Here is a 13,435-nt window from a genome sequence, read left to right as displayed (position 1 = left end):
CTCTCTCTCTCTCTCTGTCTCTCTCCAGGATGCTCTCTCTCTCTCTCTGAGACTGTAGATCTTTTTGTGTCTCAACATAATGTGATAACAGAAATTCTGAGTCCCAATGGGGAGGCTTTGATATGAACCCTGACCCCACCCTTTCTTCCCCATCCCCTCTGCTCTGAGGGCCACTTGTGCGCCCAACAATAGGCCGAGTCAGGGGGAGTATCGGCGGCTCTGTTCAACACAGAGAAAAGAATGGCGTGCCTTGGTTGCAATGCGTGGCCGGGTGGGGAACCATGGTAACCGCTAAACCAGGCCTAGTACTGGTTTACACCACTGGTCCCAAATGACACAAAAGCAAGGCACTATATTGGAAATAGGGTGCTATTTGGGATGCAGCCAATGCCTTTAGGATGAAGAACTCCCCTCCTCTCCTCCCTCCCTCCCTCCCTCCCTCCTCCCCATCCTATCAATAGATAGAAGATGGACTGTCAATTGAGGAGTTTATGACTAAAGTCTTAGAGATGAGCCTTTGTAGGGATCTTCTGTCTGGAGTTCTGAGAGAGAGAGAGAGGAGAGGGGGGGGGGGGGGGGGGGGAGAGGGGAGAAAGAGAGAGGGGGGGAGGGGAGAGGGAGAGAGAGGGGGAGAGAGAGAACGAGAGAGAAAGACAGAGAGAGAGGGAGAGAGGGCAAGAGGGAGAGAGAGAGAGAGGGGAGAAAGAGAGAGGGGGGAGGGGAGAGAGAGAGAGAGGGAGAGAGAGGGAAAGAGAGGGCAAGAGGAGAGAGAGCAGAAGGGAAGAGAGAGAAGAGGGAGGAGGGAGAGGGAGAGAGAGGGAGAGAGAGGGAGAGAGGGAGAGAGGGAGGGAGGAGATGGAAAGAAAGAGGGAGAAGAGAAAAAGAGAGAAGAGAGAGATAGAGAGAAGAGGGGAGAGTAATAGATGGAGAGCGAAAAGACAGGAGAGGAGGCTGAGAGAGGGGAGCGAGAGAGGGAGAGCGGTGAGAGAGGGAGAGAAGGGAGAGAGCGAAAGAGTCCAGGGAGCAAGGGAAGGGAAGAGGGGAGAGAGAGAGGAGAGATCGATGAAGGGGAGAAGCGTCTAGAGAGATAGAGAGCAGAGGGAGAGAGAGACGTAGAGAGGTAAGAAGCGAGGGAGAGAGGGAGAGGAGGATATAGAGAGAGGGGAGATAAGAGGGGAGGGGAGAGAGGTAGAGAGGGATGCGGACAGGGGGGTGGAGAGAGAGAGAGCTAGGGCAGAGGGGAGCGGCAGGAATACGATGAGAGAGAAGAGAGAGAGAGAGAGAGTTAGAGAGAGGGAGATGTGTGGGGAGAGAGAGGGAGAAGTGGGAGAGAGAGGAGGGGGGAGAGAGAGAGAGTTGCGAAAAGAGAGGGGAGAGAGAAGAAGAGAGAGAGAGAGAGAGAGATAGAGAGCGATAGAGATAGATAGAGAGAGAGAGAGGAGAGAGGAGAGATGGGGGAAGAAGAAGAGAGATGGCATCTGAGGGAGAGAGAGAGGAGGGAGAGAGAGAGAGAGAGAGGGAGAGAGAGAGGGAGAGCCCCCTATGCTCCCTGGAAAGAGCGAGGGATGAGTTGAAAAACAAGAGGAGGGCGGGAGAGCGGTGGAAGAGGAGAACAGAGGCCCCCCATCTGTGCCATTCGGGGTGGGGAGAACCAAAAATAATTAGCCAGACAGATGTGGAGAAACTTGGAAGGGGGGGGGGTATTTCTTTCATACACTGAGATCCCAGCTGTGTGTTAGACATTGTCTCGCTCCCTTCTTTGGGCCTCGTCCATCGACATGTTAATAGCCTTTTCTGGTCATGTCCAAAATGGCACCCTGTCCTATCTAGTGCACTACTTTTACTGCACTACGTCTGGCCAGGGCCCATAGGACTCTGGTCAAAAGTAGTGCACTAGATAAGGAATAAGATGTCATTTGGGACGCAGACCCTGAACTGAATGATGGTACTGTCTCGTCGGGGACCAATGGAGAAGCTTTGACATAATACCCTTTTCGTTGAGTCTTTTAATTGGGGTTCATCTTCTCTGTCTGTGTTGGTCTGTCTGTCCCCGAGGGGTATAAACGTCACCTAGTAAAATTGTTTACTCCAGCTGGAGTGAATTGATTATCAGCTGTCTCTCTTAAACTGATGTGGAGACAGACATACAGACAAGATCTGCATTTACAATTTGTGTGTTCTGAAATGGCTCCTAGTCAGGCTGATGCTAAAAATATATCAAGCCCTTATTAGAAGCATCAACAGCCTGTAGTTATAGTATAGTTATAGTATAGCTGAGGATGTACTTATAGTATAGTTGGGGATAGTAGTTATAGTATAGTTGGGGATGTAGTTATAGTATAGTTATAGTATAGTTGGGGATGTAGTTATAGTATAGTTATAGTATAGTTGGGGATGTAGTTATAGTATAGTTATAGTATAGTTGTGGATGTAGTTATAGTATAGTTATAGTATAGTTGTGGATGTAGTTATAGTATAGTTGGGGATGTAGTTATAGTATAGTTATAGTATAGTTGGGGATGTAGTTACAGTATAGTTGGGGATGTACTTATAGTATAGTTATAGTATAGCTGGGGATGTAGTTATAGTATAGTTATAGTATAGCTGGGGATGTAGTTATAGTATAGTTGGGGATGTAGTTATAGTATAGTTATAGTATAGTTGGGGATGTAGTTATAGTATAGTTATAGTATAGTTATAGTATAGTTGGGGATGTAGTTATAGTATAGTTATAGTATAGTTGGGGATGTGGTCTCTGTGTCACGGAGGCTCTCCGCACTGCTAAAGCTAACTCTCTCTCCTCTGCTCTCATCCTTCTAGACCTATCTGCTGCCTTTGATACTGTGAACCATCAGATCCTCCTCTCCACCCTCTCCGAGCTGGGCATCTCCGGCGCGGCCCACGCTTGGATTGCGTCCTACCTGACAGGTCGCTCCTACCAGGTGGCGTGGCGAGAATCTGTCTCCGCACCACGTGCTCTCACCACTGGTGTCCCCCAGGGCTCTGTTCTAGGCCCTCTCCTATTCTCGCTATACACCAAGTCACTTGGCTCTGTCATATCCTCACATGGTCTCTCCTATCATTGCTACGCAGACGACACACAATTAATCTTCTCCTTTCACCCTTCTGACAACCAGGTGGCGAATCGCATCTCTGCATGTCTGGCAGACATATCAGTGTGGATGACGGCTCACCACCTCAAGCTGAACCTCGGCAAGACGGAGCTGCTCTTCCTCCCGGGGAAGGACTGCCCGTTCCATGATCTCACCATCACGGTTGACAACTCCCTTGTGTCCTCCTCACAGAGTGCTAAGAACCTTGGCGTGACCCTGGACAACACCCTGTCGTTCTCTACTAACATCAAGGCGGTGACCCGATCCTGTAGGTTCATGCTCTACAACATTCGCAGAGTACGATCCTGCCTCACACAGGAAGCGGCGCAGGTCCTAATCCAGGCACTTGTCATCTCCCGTCTGGATTACTGCAACTCGCTGTTGGCTGGGCTCCCTGCCTGTGCCATTTAACCCCTACAACTCATCCAGAACGCCGCAGCCCGTCTGGTGTTCAACCTTCCCAAGTTCTCTCACGTCACCCCGCTCCTCCGCTCTCTCCACTGGCTTCCAGTTGAAGCTCGCATCCGCTACAAGTCCATGGTGCTTGCCTACGGAGCTGTGAGGGGAACGGCACCTCCGTACCTTCAGGCTCTGATCAGGCCCTACACCCAAACAAGGGCACTGCGTTCATCCACCTCTGGCCTGCTCGCCTCCCTACCTCTGAGGAAGCACAGTTCCCGCTCAGCCCAGTCAAAACTGTTCGCTGCTCTGGCACCCCAATGGTGGAACAAGCTCCCTCACAACGCCAGGACAGCGGAGTCAATCACCACCTTCCGGAGACACCTGAAACCCCACCTCTTTAAGGAATACCTGGGATAGGATAAAGTAATCCTTCTAACCCCCCCCCCCCCCCCCCCCAAAAAAAAAGATTTAGATGCACTATTGTAAAGTGGTTGTTCCACTGGATATCTTAAGGTGACTGCACCAATTTGTAAGTCGCTCTGGATAAGAGCGTCTGCTAAATGACTTAAATGTAAATGTTATAGTATAGTTATAGTATAGTTGGGGATGTAGTTATAGTATATTTATAGTATAGTTGGGGATGTGGTTATAGTATAGTTATAGTATAGTTATAGTATAGTTGCGGATGTAGTTATATTATAGTTGGGGATGTAGTTATAGTATAGTTGGGGATGTAGTTATAGTATAGTTATAGTATAGTTGGGGATGTAGTTATAGTATAGTTGGGGATGTAGTTATGGTATAGTTGGGGATGTAGTTATAGTATAGTTGGGGATGTAGTTATAGTATAGTTGGGGATGTAGTTATAGTATAGTTATAGTATAGTTGGGGATGTAGTTATAGTATAGTTATAGTATAGTTATAGTATAGTTGGGGATGTAGTTATAGTATAGTTGGGGATGTGGTTATAGTATAGTTATAGTATAGTTATAGTATAGTTGGGGATGTAGTTATAGTATAGTTATAGTATAGTTGGATATGTAGTTATAGTATAGTTGGGGATGTAGTTATAGTATAGTTATAGTATAGCTGGGGATGTAGTTATAGTATAGTTATAGTATAGTTGGTGATGAAGTTATAGTATAGTTATAGTATAGCTGGGGATGTAGTTATAGTATAGTTATAGTATAGTTGGGGATGAAGTTATAGTATAGTTATAGTATAGCTGGGGATGTAGTTATAGTATTGCTGGGGATGTCGTTATATTATAGTTGGGGGTGTAGTTATAGTATAGCTATAGTATAGTTGAGTTAATAAACACAGAAAACCTCCTCAAACCCTCAGAAAAAAACACCACAAACAGAATCCACACCAGCAACAGGTGTAATAGGATCAGACGCAGGAAAAATATTTGATGTGTCAATTTTGACAAGTAACATCATTATGCAAAACAAAATCATCTGTTTTCAACAAAAGAAGCAGTCCATCAAAACTTTTTGTGGATGCACAAAGGCAAACAACACCTGTTTATTCATCAGAGACAGTAGATATATGACGGCAGAATTGTAAACATTTCATGATCAATAATTTCAGTATTTATTTCAGTAATATTTGTCAGTTATAAATAAGTTATGCCTTCCTTTATCTGTGGCAGGGCACATAAAACATTTGTGGAAAGTTTTGTGTCATCATATTTCAAGTTAGATATGCTGTTGTCTATTGTCCTGTATGTAGTTAACTTTTACAATGCACAAATTACATGTATAATTTAGAATGAAAAAATGATCTTGTGTGTGTGTGTGTTGCATATGTTTGAGTGTGTATTAGAATATCAGTTGTAAATTCACGGCACAGTTTGCATCATGTTTCTACCATCCCAGCAGCTCAAGGTCCTCACATGTTCCTGTTACCATGGTTCCCACTATATGACCAAGCTGCAAAGTCAAAATTGGCTATATCATAAAAAAATGTATGACATTTTCACGATATGGGTCTTAATTTAAAGGGATACTTTGGTATTTTGGCAATGCCCTGTATCTACTTCCCCGGAGTCAGATGAACTGGCCGATACCATTTTTATGTCTCTGTGTCCAGTATTAAGGAAGTTAGAGGTATTTTCAAGAGCCAATGCTAACTAATTAGCGTCAGTGCAATGACTGGAGTCTATGGGTATCTGCTAGCATGCTAACCCTTTAAGGTTCAGGTCAGGCATGAGGTTAAGTAGTGTGGGTTAACGGTAGGGTGTTAGGGTTAGGTTTAAAAAGCAGGGCTTCCGACTTTGCAACTTGTCCAGATAGTGTCGACCTGGTTTACATGTCACATGTTATTCGTTGTATCTCTGGTTTCTGGTCCTAACTGCTTTTCTCTCGTTCAGGTACATGTTGACATAAGAGGTCAGAAGATCATCCATTTTATATCCCTGATGGACAAAGACACAAAAAGCACAATATGAAAACATTATAATCAGAATAAATGTATCTTATTAAGGCCAGGCACTACACCCAAATAGGGATAGTTTTTTTTTTTTTTTACAATTAACTTTTTTTGTGACCCGTTTCAAGAAGCTAGGTGTATGTGGCATGTCACTACTTCACAGGAGAGGCATTTTAACGTAAACATGTATTTTTTTTTTAAATCAAAAGCCATTTGAACATTTTTATCAAGTGTGTTTTGACAGAAATGCCTTCTTGAACATGTGAACTTTCACGAGCCTTAATAACAAACTTGTATGACATCTGTAAATACGAATACAATTGTTAAATTACGAGCCTAGTCGGTTTAGCCACGGAAAAATACAGGAACCTTCCTACTAGCTATGATTGGCTGAGATAATGGGTGGGCTGGACATGCCGAGAGATAAGTATGGATTGGTCTGCCATGTAGCACGCTTCTGTCTATAACATGAGCTGCTCAGTATGTGTAGGTAATCCGTTCTGCTGTGTTTTCATTTTTTTGATATCATGAAGAACTGAAAAAGTGTTGGAGTGCTGCCCTGAAGTTAATAACGCTGTCGACAAAGATCAGTGGGAAAAAGTTGTGCCGGACTACTTTCTGGAGGACGATCGTGCCATGATGACTCTCTCTGACTCTGAAAATGAATCAGACTATGAGGAAATCCTTTGATTTAGGTAGAAAACATTTTCATTGAACCAGACATAGTGATGGAGGAAGAAACATCGATCAACGGTGTTGTTGTCACGGAAGAAGTTGACAGAGTTTTGAAATCAGTGGAATGCCCGGTGGAAGCAGAGATGATTGCCAAATGCGGAGCGAGCCGAAAAGAAAACACAGGAGACTGTTGTATAAAAAAATCTGTCTCCTGATTACATCTTCAAACTAAAGGGCAACGATGGCATTCATTATAGAGGGTGAAGCATTCATCCATTGTATACGGATAAGTCTAGCTACATTTCCCGATATTATACGTTTCTAATTTTGTCAGAAAGTCGTGTATGATCTGTGTAGTAATATTATTTGTATGTAAGAAAGCATTTTGTATTGTATTGCTAGTTATAGCCTAATTGTAGCTAGCTAGCTAACATTTAACCTAGTTGGTTAGCTTTAGCTACCTGCAGATTCATGCATGGTGCATAGTATTATGAGTTGGGATTATGATTCATTGTTTAGCTAGCTAGCTTCATGTCTAAACAAAAGACTCCACTATGCAATTTATCCATTTCCCTGTTCCGTTTACACCTTCGGTATCCTGTGCATGTGACAAATAAACATAGATTTGATTTGATATAGTGTGTGTTTAACAGAGATGGTAATGTGAAGAACAACATGATCTGCACCGAAGTCAGATTAGGATATACAGTGCAATCGGAAAGTATTCAGACCCCTTGACTTTTTCCACATTTTGTTACAATACAGCCTTATTCTAAAATGGATTGAATAAAATGTTTTCCTCATCAATTTATACACAATACCCCATAATGACAAAGCGAAAACAGGTTTTTACCTTATTTACATAACTATTCAGACCCTTCACTATGAGACATGAAAACAATCTCAGGTGCATCCTGTTTCCATTGATCATCCTTGAGATGTTTCTACAACTTGATTGGAGTCCACCTGTGGTAAATTCAATTGATTGGACATGATTTGGAAAGGCACACACCTGTCTACATAATGTCCCACAGTTGACAGTGCATGTCAGAGCAAAAACCAAGCCATGAGGTGGAAGGAATTGTCCATAGAGCCCCAAGACAGGATTGTGTTGAGGCACAGATCTGGGGAAGGGTAGCAAAAATTGTCTGCAGCATTGAAGGTCCCCAACAACACAGTGGCCATCATCATTCTTAAATGGGATACTTTTGGAACCACCAAGACTCTTCCTAGAGCTGGCCGCACAGCCAAACTGAGCAATCGGGGGAGAAGGCCTTTGGTTAGGGAGGTAACTAAGAATCCCGACGGTCACTCTGACAGAGCTCCAGAGATCCTTTGTGGAGATGGGAGAACCTTCCAGAAGGACAACCATCTCTGCTTCACTCCACCAATCAGGACTTTATGGTAGAGTGGCCAGAGTGAACCACTCCTCACTAAAAGGCACATGACAGCCTGCTTGAAGTTTGCCAAAAGGCACCTAAAGGACTCTTAGACCATGCAAAACAAGATTCTCTGGTCTGATGAAACTAAGATTGAACTCTTTGGCCTGAATGCCAAAGGTCACGTCTGGAGGAAACCTGGCACCATCCCTACGGTGAAGCATGGTGGTAGCAGCCTCATGCTTTGGGAATGTTTTTCAGCGACAGGGACTGGGAGACTAGTCAGGATCGAAGGAAAGATGAACGGAGCAAAGTACAGAGAGATCCTTGATGAAAACCTGCTCCAGAGCGCTCAGGACCTCAGACTGGGGTGAAGGTTCACCTTCCAACAGGGCAAGAACACTAAGCACACAGCCAAGACAATGCAGGAGTGGCTTCAGGACAAGTCTCTGAATGTCCTTGAGTGGCCCAGCCAGAGCCCGGACTTGAACACAATCGAACATCTCTGAAGAGACATGAAAATAGCTGTGCAGCAACGCTCCCCATCCAACCTGACAGAGCTTGAGAGGATCTGCAGAGAAGAATGGGAGAAACTACCCAAATACAGGTTTGCTAAGCTTGTTGCGTCATATCCAAGAAGAATTTGAGGCTGTAATCACTGCCAAAGGTGCTTCAACAAAGTACTGAGTAAAGGGTCTGAATATTTATGTAAATGTCATATTTCAGTTTTTTTTTAATAAATTTGCACCAAAAAAAATGATTTTGCCTTGTCATTATGGGCATTGTGTGTACAGTATATTGATGAGGATAAAAAAATATATATATTTAGAATACACACACACACACGTCCGTTTAAAACATGTCCATGTTATCTCCTGTTAGGGCCTATACATTTTTCATACTACTATAATGTCCTTTTTTTTTACTGTATCTCAAATAGAGTCCTTCTTATTCTAGGAGTTATCATTTCCATACTATAAAGTATATTTCATTCATTGTTTATTTACAATTGCTTATTTGTTGTGCCAACGGTTTAAACCAGTTTCTAGTTAACTGTTTATGTGCTGTCATTGACAGATTTCTGAAGAGGTACTTATTAGAGTGGAGGACGGCAGGTAAGGGGCGGCAGGTAACCTAGTGGTTAGAGCGTTGGGGCGGCAGGTAGCCTAGTGGATAGAGCGTTGGGGCGGCAGGTAGCCTGGTGGTTAGAGCGTTGGGGCGGCAGGTAGCCTAGTGGTTAGAGCGTTGGGGCGGCAGGTAGCCTAGTGGTTAGAGCATTGGGGCGGCAGGTAGCCTAGTGGTTAGAGCGTTGGGGCGGCAGGTAGCCTGGTGGTTAGAGCGTTGGGGCGGCAGGTAGCCTAGCGGTTAGAGCGTTGGGGCGGCAGGTAGCCTGGTGGTTAGAGCATTGGGGCAGCAGGTAGCCTAGCGGTTAGAGCATTGGGGCGGCAGGTAGCCTAGCGGTTAGAGCGTTGGGGCAGCAGGTAGCCTAGTGGTTAGAGCATTGGGGCGGCAGGTAACCTGGTGGTTAGAGCATTGGGACGGCAGGTAGCCTGGTGGTTAGAGCATTGGGGCGGCAGATAACCTAGTGGTTAGAGCGTTGGGACGGCAGGTAGCCTGGTGGTTAGAGCATTGGGGCGGCAGGTAGTCTTGTGGTTAGAGCGTTGGGGCGGCAGGTAGCCTAGTGGTTAGAGCGTTGGGGCGGCAGGTAGCCTGGTGGTTAGAACGTTGGGGCGGCAGGTAGCCTAGTGGTTAGAGCGTTGGGACGGCAGGTAGCCTGGTGGTTAGAGTGGAGGGACGGCAGGTAGACTAGTGGTTAGAGCGTTGGGGCGGCAGGTAGCCTGGTGGTTAGAGCGTTGGGACGGCAGGTAGCCTAGTGGTTAGAGCGTTGGGGCGGCAGGTAGCCTAGTGGTTAGAGCATTGGGGCGGCAGGTAGCCTAGTGGTTAGAGCGTTGGTGCGGCAGGTAGCCTGGTGGTTAGAACGTTGGGGCGGCAGGTAGCCTAGTGGTTAGAGCGTTGGGACGGCAGGTAGCCTGGTGGTTAGAGTGGAGGGACGGCAGGTAGACTAGTGGTTAGAGCGTTGGGGCGGCAGGTAGCCTGGTGGTTAGAGCGTTGGGACGGCAGGTAGCCTAGTGGTTAGAGCGTTGGGGCGGCAGGTAGCCTAGTGGTTAGAGCATTGGGGCGGCAGGTAGCCTGGTGGTTAGAGCGTTGGGGCAGCAGGTAGCCTGGTGGTTAGAGCGTTGGGGCAGCAGGTAACCTAGTAGTTAGAGCGTTGGGCCAGTAACCGAAAGGTTCCTAGATTGAATCCCTGAACTGACCAAGGTAAAAATCTGTCGTTCTTCCCCTGAACAAGGCAGTTAACCCACTGTTCCCCGGTAGGCCATCATTGAAAATAAGAATTTGTTCTTAACTGACTTGCAATGTTAAATAAATATATATTTAATTTTTTTACATTTTTAAATCTATCCCCTTGTCTGTGAACATCTGAAAACTGCTCAGTTCTTTTTCATTCCATAATTTAAATGTATCATCAATCATACTTGGCTTAAAGTCGCCGTCCATTACAATTTTCTCGCTGGTAGATCAGGTCTGTTTGGATATCTTTTATTTTGGTGATCTTTGTCCAGACCTTTGTGGTGATATTTATGCAGGAAATGTTCTATCTTCCAAGTACTTGTTATTGATTGTCTTCATTAATAATGGTCGTTCTGATTGGTTATTCTTATCGGAGTTTGTCCCACTGTTTAAAAGTGTTTGAAGTAATATTTATTGGTAGATTCTGAAACAGGAAAACACATCTTGGGAGGACATCCATTTTAATAGTTTCAATTATTCCTGTTAAATTATGTGTAATTTAATGCAGTGAGCTTTGTAATTATGGATGTACAGTATGTCGCTTTTAAATGTGGTAAAAATGCAGGACATTTTGATGATGTTAGTCTGATAAACTAAAGCAAATATACATTTTAATCAAGATTTAGACATTTCTATGTTTACTTTTAGAAAATACTAAAATTAATGAACAAAAATACCAAAAAATCTCAAAATGAATAGGTAGATGCAAAAATGTAATTTCAGCCTTGAAGGTTGAATATTTCTAACATGAGCTAATAAAAAATTACAGAAAGCTTATCGCTGCCACAGGGGGAAAAAGTCTGTCCAGTTTTTTTCCCCTGTTGCAGCATTAGGTTTCCGTAACGAATAGGAGAAAGAGGTAAACAAAATAACTAGTTACAAGTCAACAGTAAAACAAAAACAAACAAACAAAAACACAGTAATAAATGTCTTTACCAGTGATGTTTCACAGAGGATCTTGTTTCCCTTGACCAGGTTGCCCACGGTGATGTGGAAGTAGGTGGATCCACTGCACCAGTTTGCGATACGGTTGAACGGGTGAGTCGCCAGGACATCCTACGGGACAGATAGACAGACGGGTTAGACAGACATCTCTTTACTGTTCATGCTCTCCGTTCAATATTAATGTGAGTGGAAGGCCATGTAAAACATAGCTTAATGAGTAGGGCCATGAACATTTACCTACTAATGGCTTATACTGTTAGAAAACGCAGATTTTTCCCCCTTTTTTGTTGTTGTTTTTATTATTTATCTATGATTTGTATGCACTTTTCGTACTAGAATGAACTGCTATAGTAAATAGTTTGAAAAATAGTACATTCTAGATTTCATTTTCAGAATGTATATGCTATGAACAACCTATTTATGATAAAAGTGGGAATAGGACTTGACATTGTTTGGTTCCTACATCTACTCAAAATCAACTTTACAACTTGACATGCTATTAGATTGCAGATGCCTTATTATTGTAATAATGTTTTACATAATTAATTAGTGGTCAGGGAAGATCTGACTCATTTCCTGATGGACTGGTCTCAATTCATTGTTGTCCATCTCCTTGTGAATTTCCCACAGACTTACAGTCGCTAGCGAATCTACTAACTCGTCACAATCTCAGATTTCATCTAGTATAAAATGTGTCCCTTCGTGATGAACACAAAGTGGTTTTGTTTCACATCTTCAAATTGTTTTTTTTGTTTTTTTTATTATAAAATGAAATATAAATCTGTGTGTTTGTCATAGAATACATTCCTATAGCCGTAGTGGACTCTCAACGTTGCAGCTGTGTGCCTGAGATGTACCCTTACAGCACTAATTGATGGTCAGTCCAATCAGCGAATGAGCATTAAGGCGGGACTCTCGAGCAGCCAATGGCTGTGGATATGTAACCCGATGCCCCAGAATCAAATCGAGGCTAACTGAATTAAAGCGGGGAAGTGGGACTATCAGACAGAACTGAGGTGAAGCAATTTGGCCTAACAGAAGTTGATTTATAAGCAAATTTCCTTGGTATGCCTTGATAAAACAATTACATTATGACGAAAGCCCCAGAAATGGAGTAATTAACATTGAAGAGGAGTCCTTTATAATCTATTCTCTCAAGAAGAAAACAAGGAGTCTCTGATGGTGAATGAAGATTGTGTGTGTGTGTGTGTGTGTGTGTGTGTGTGTGTGTGTGTGTGTGTGTGTGTGTGTGTGTGTGTGTGTGTGTTTTACCTTGGTTTTCGGGTGGATGATTGAGACCCCCTGTTTGCTGATGGCAATTCTGACGATATCTGGGAAGTTAGGGTCTGATGTTTGCTGGAAAAAGAAAAACATCTCTATAGGTGATGGAAAGCAGAGTAGAGGCTGTTCCTTCATCACTTAGAGACTAAGTGTGTGTACCAAATGGCACCCTATTTCCTATATAGTGCACTACTTTTGACCCAAATGGCACCCTATTCCCTATATAGTGGACTACTATTGACCAGGGCTCATAGGGTGCCATTTGGGACACAGCCTTACAAGAACTTTAAGATGGGTCCATGAAACGAGCTGTGTCCTTCGAACCTACTGCAGTACACCGGCTGGAAAGACCCATTTCTCCTGAGGGAACTTCATTTGTGATTAAAAAAATCTAATCAGTGTCGAGGTGCTATCCCGTACCTTCACTTCAAAGAAAGCACAGCCGAAGGTGGGCCAGCGACAGACCACCTTGAGAAACGCTAGTATGGCTTCTTCAGAAGTCATACTAGCCTGCTTGTTGTAGGCTGCAACGATGTTCTAGTAAGCAAAGACATTAAAATGGTCAACAACAACAACAACAAAAATCCCTTTCTAAAACATTTTACATAGTTGATCCACCTGACCTCACCGATTGAATGAATTGAGTTAAGGGTCATTTGAGTTCAGGGATCATGTAGAGGGTAACTTGGAGCTGCAGTCACAGACAGAAAGGACACTACCAACTGTCTTTGTATACAGGTCACATGACGTCATTGAAGGAACACTACGTGCACTCATACACTCCTCCCAGGCATTGAGATTGGTGTAAACCATATTTCTTATACCGGTCCAGGGAAGTGAACAAGTGCACACTTT

General features: G+C 43.8%; 1 protein-coding gene across 3 annotated transcripts in view; it reads right to left on the bottom strand.

The window, feature by feature from the left end:
• Positions 1–5,008: 5,008 nt before the first annotated feature.
• myo7ba (myosin VIIBa) overlaps positions 5,009–13,435 on the bottom strand; it is an 87,223-nt gene continuing 78,796 nt past the window's right edge. For all 3 annotated transcript variants that reach the window (XM_029708314.1, XM_029708315.1, XM_029708316.1), the window contains 4 exons: positions 13,001–13,117; positions 12,572–12,655; positions 11,291–11,410; positions 5,009–5,934 (listed from right to left, as the gene is read on the bottom strand). In XM_029708314.1, the coding sequence (XP_029564174.1) occupies positions 5,839–5,934; positions 11,291–11,410; positions 12,572–12,655; positions 13,001–13,117 (417 nt within the window). In that variant the 3' untranslated portion in view covers positions 5,009–5,838. The remainder of the gene's footprint in view (positions 5,935–11,290; positions 11,411–12,571; positions 12,656–13,000; positions 13,118–13,435) is intronic.

The sequence above is a fragment of the Salmo trutta genome, chromosome 22, assembly GCF_901001165.1.
Source record: "Salmo trutta chromosome 22, fSalTru1.1, whole genome shotgun sequence".
NCBI lineage: Eukaryota > Metazoa > Chordata > Actinopteri > Salmoniformes > Salmonidae > Salmo > Salmo trutta.
The sequence above is the reverse complement of the archived record's forward strand: the minus strand, read 5'-3'. Positions and strand labels throughout refer to the sequence as shown.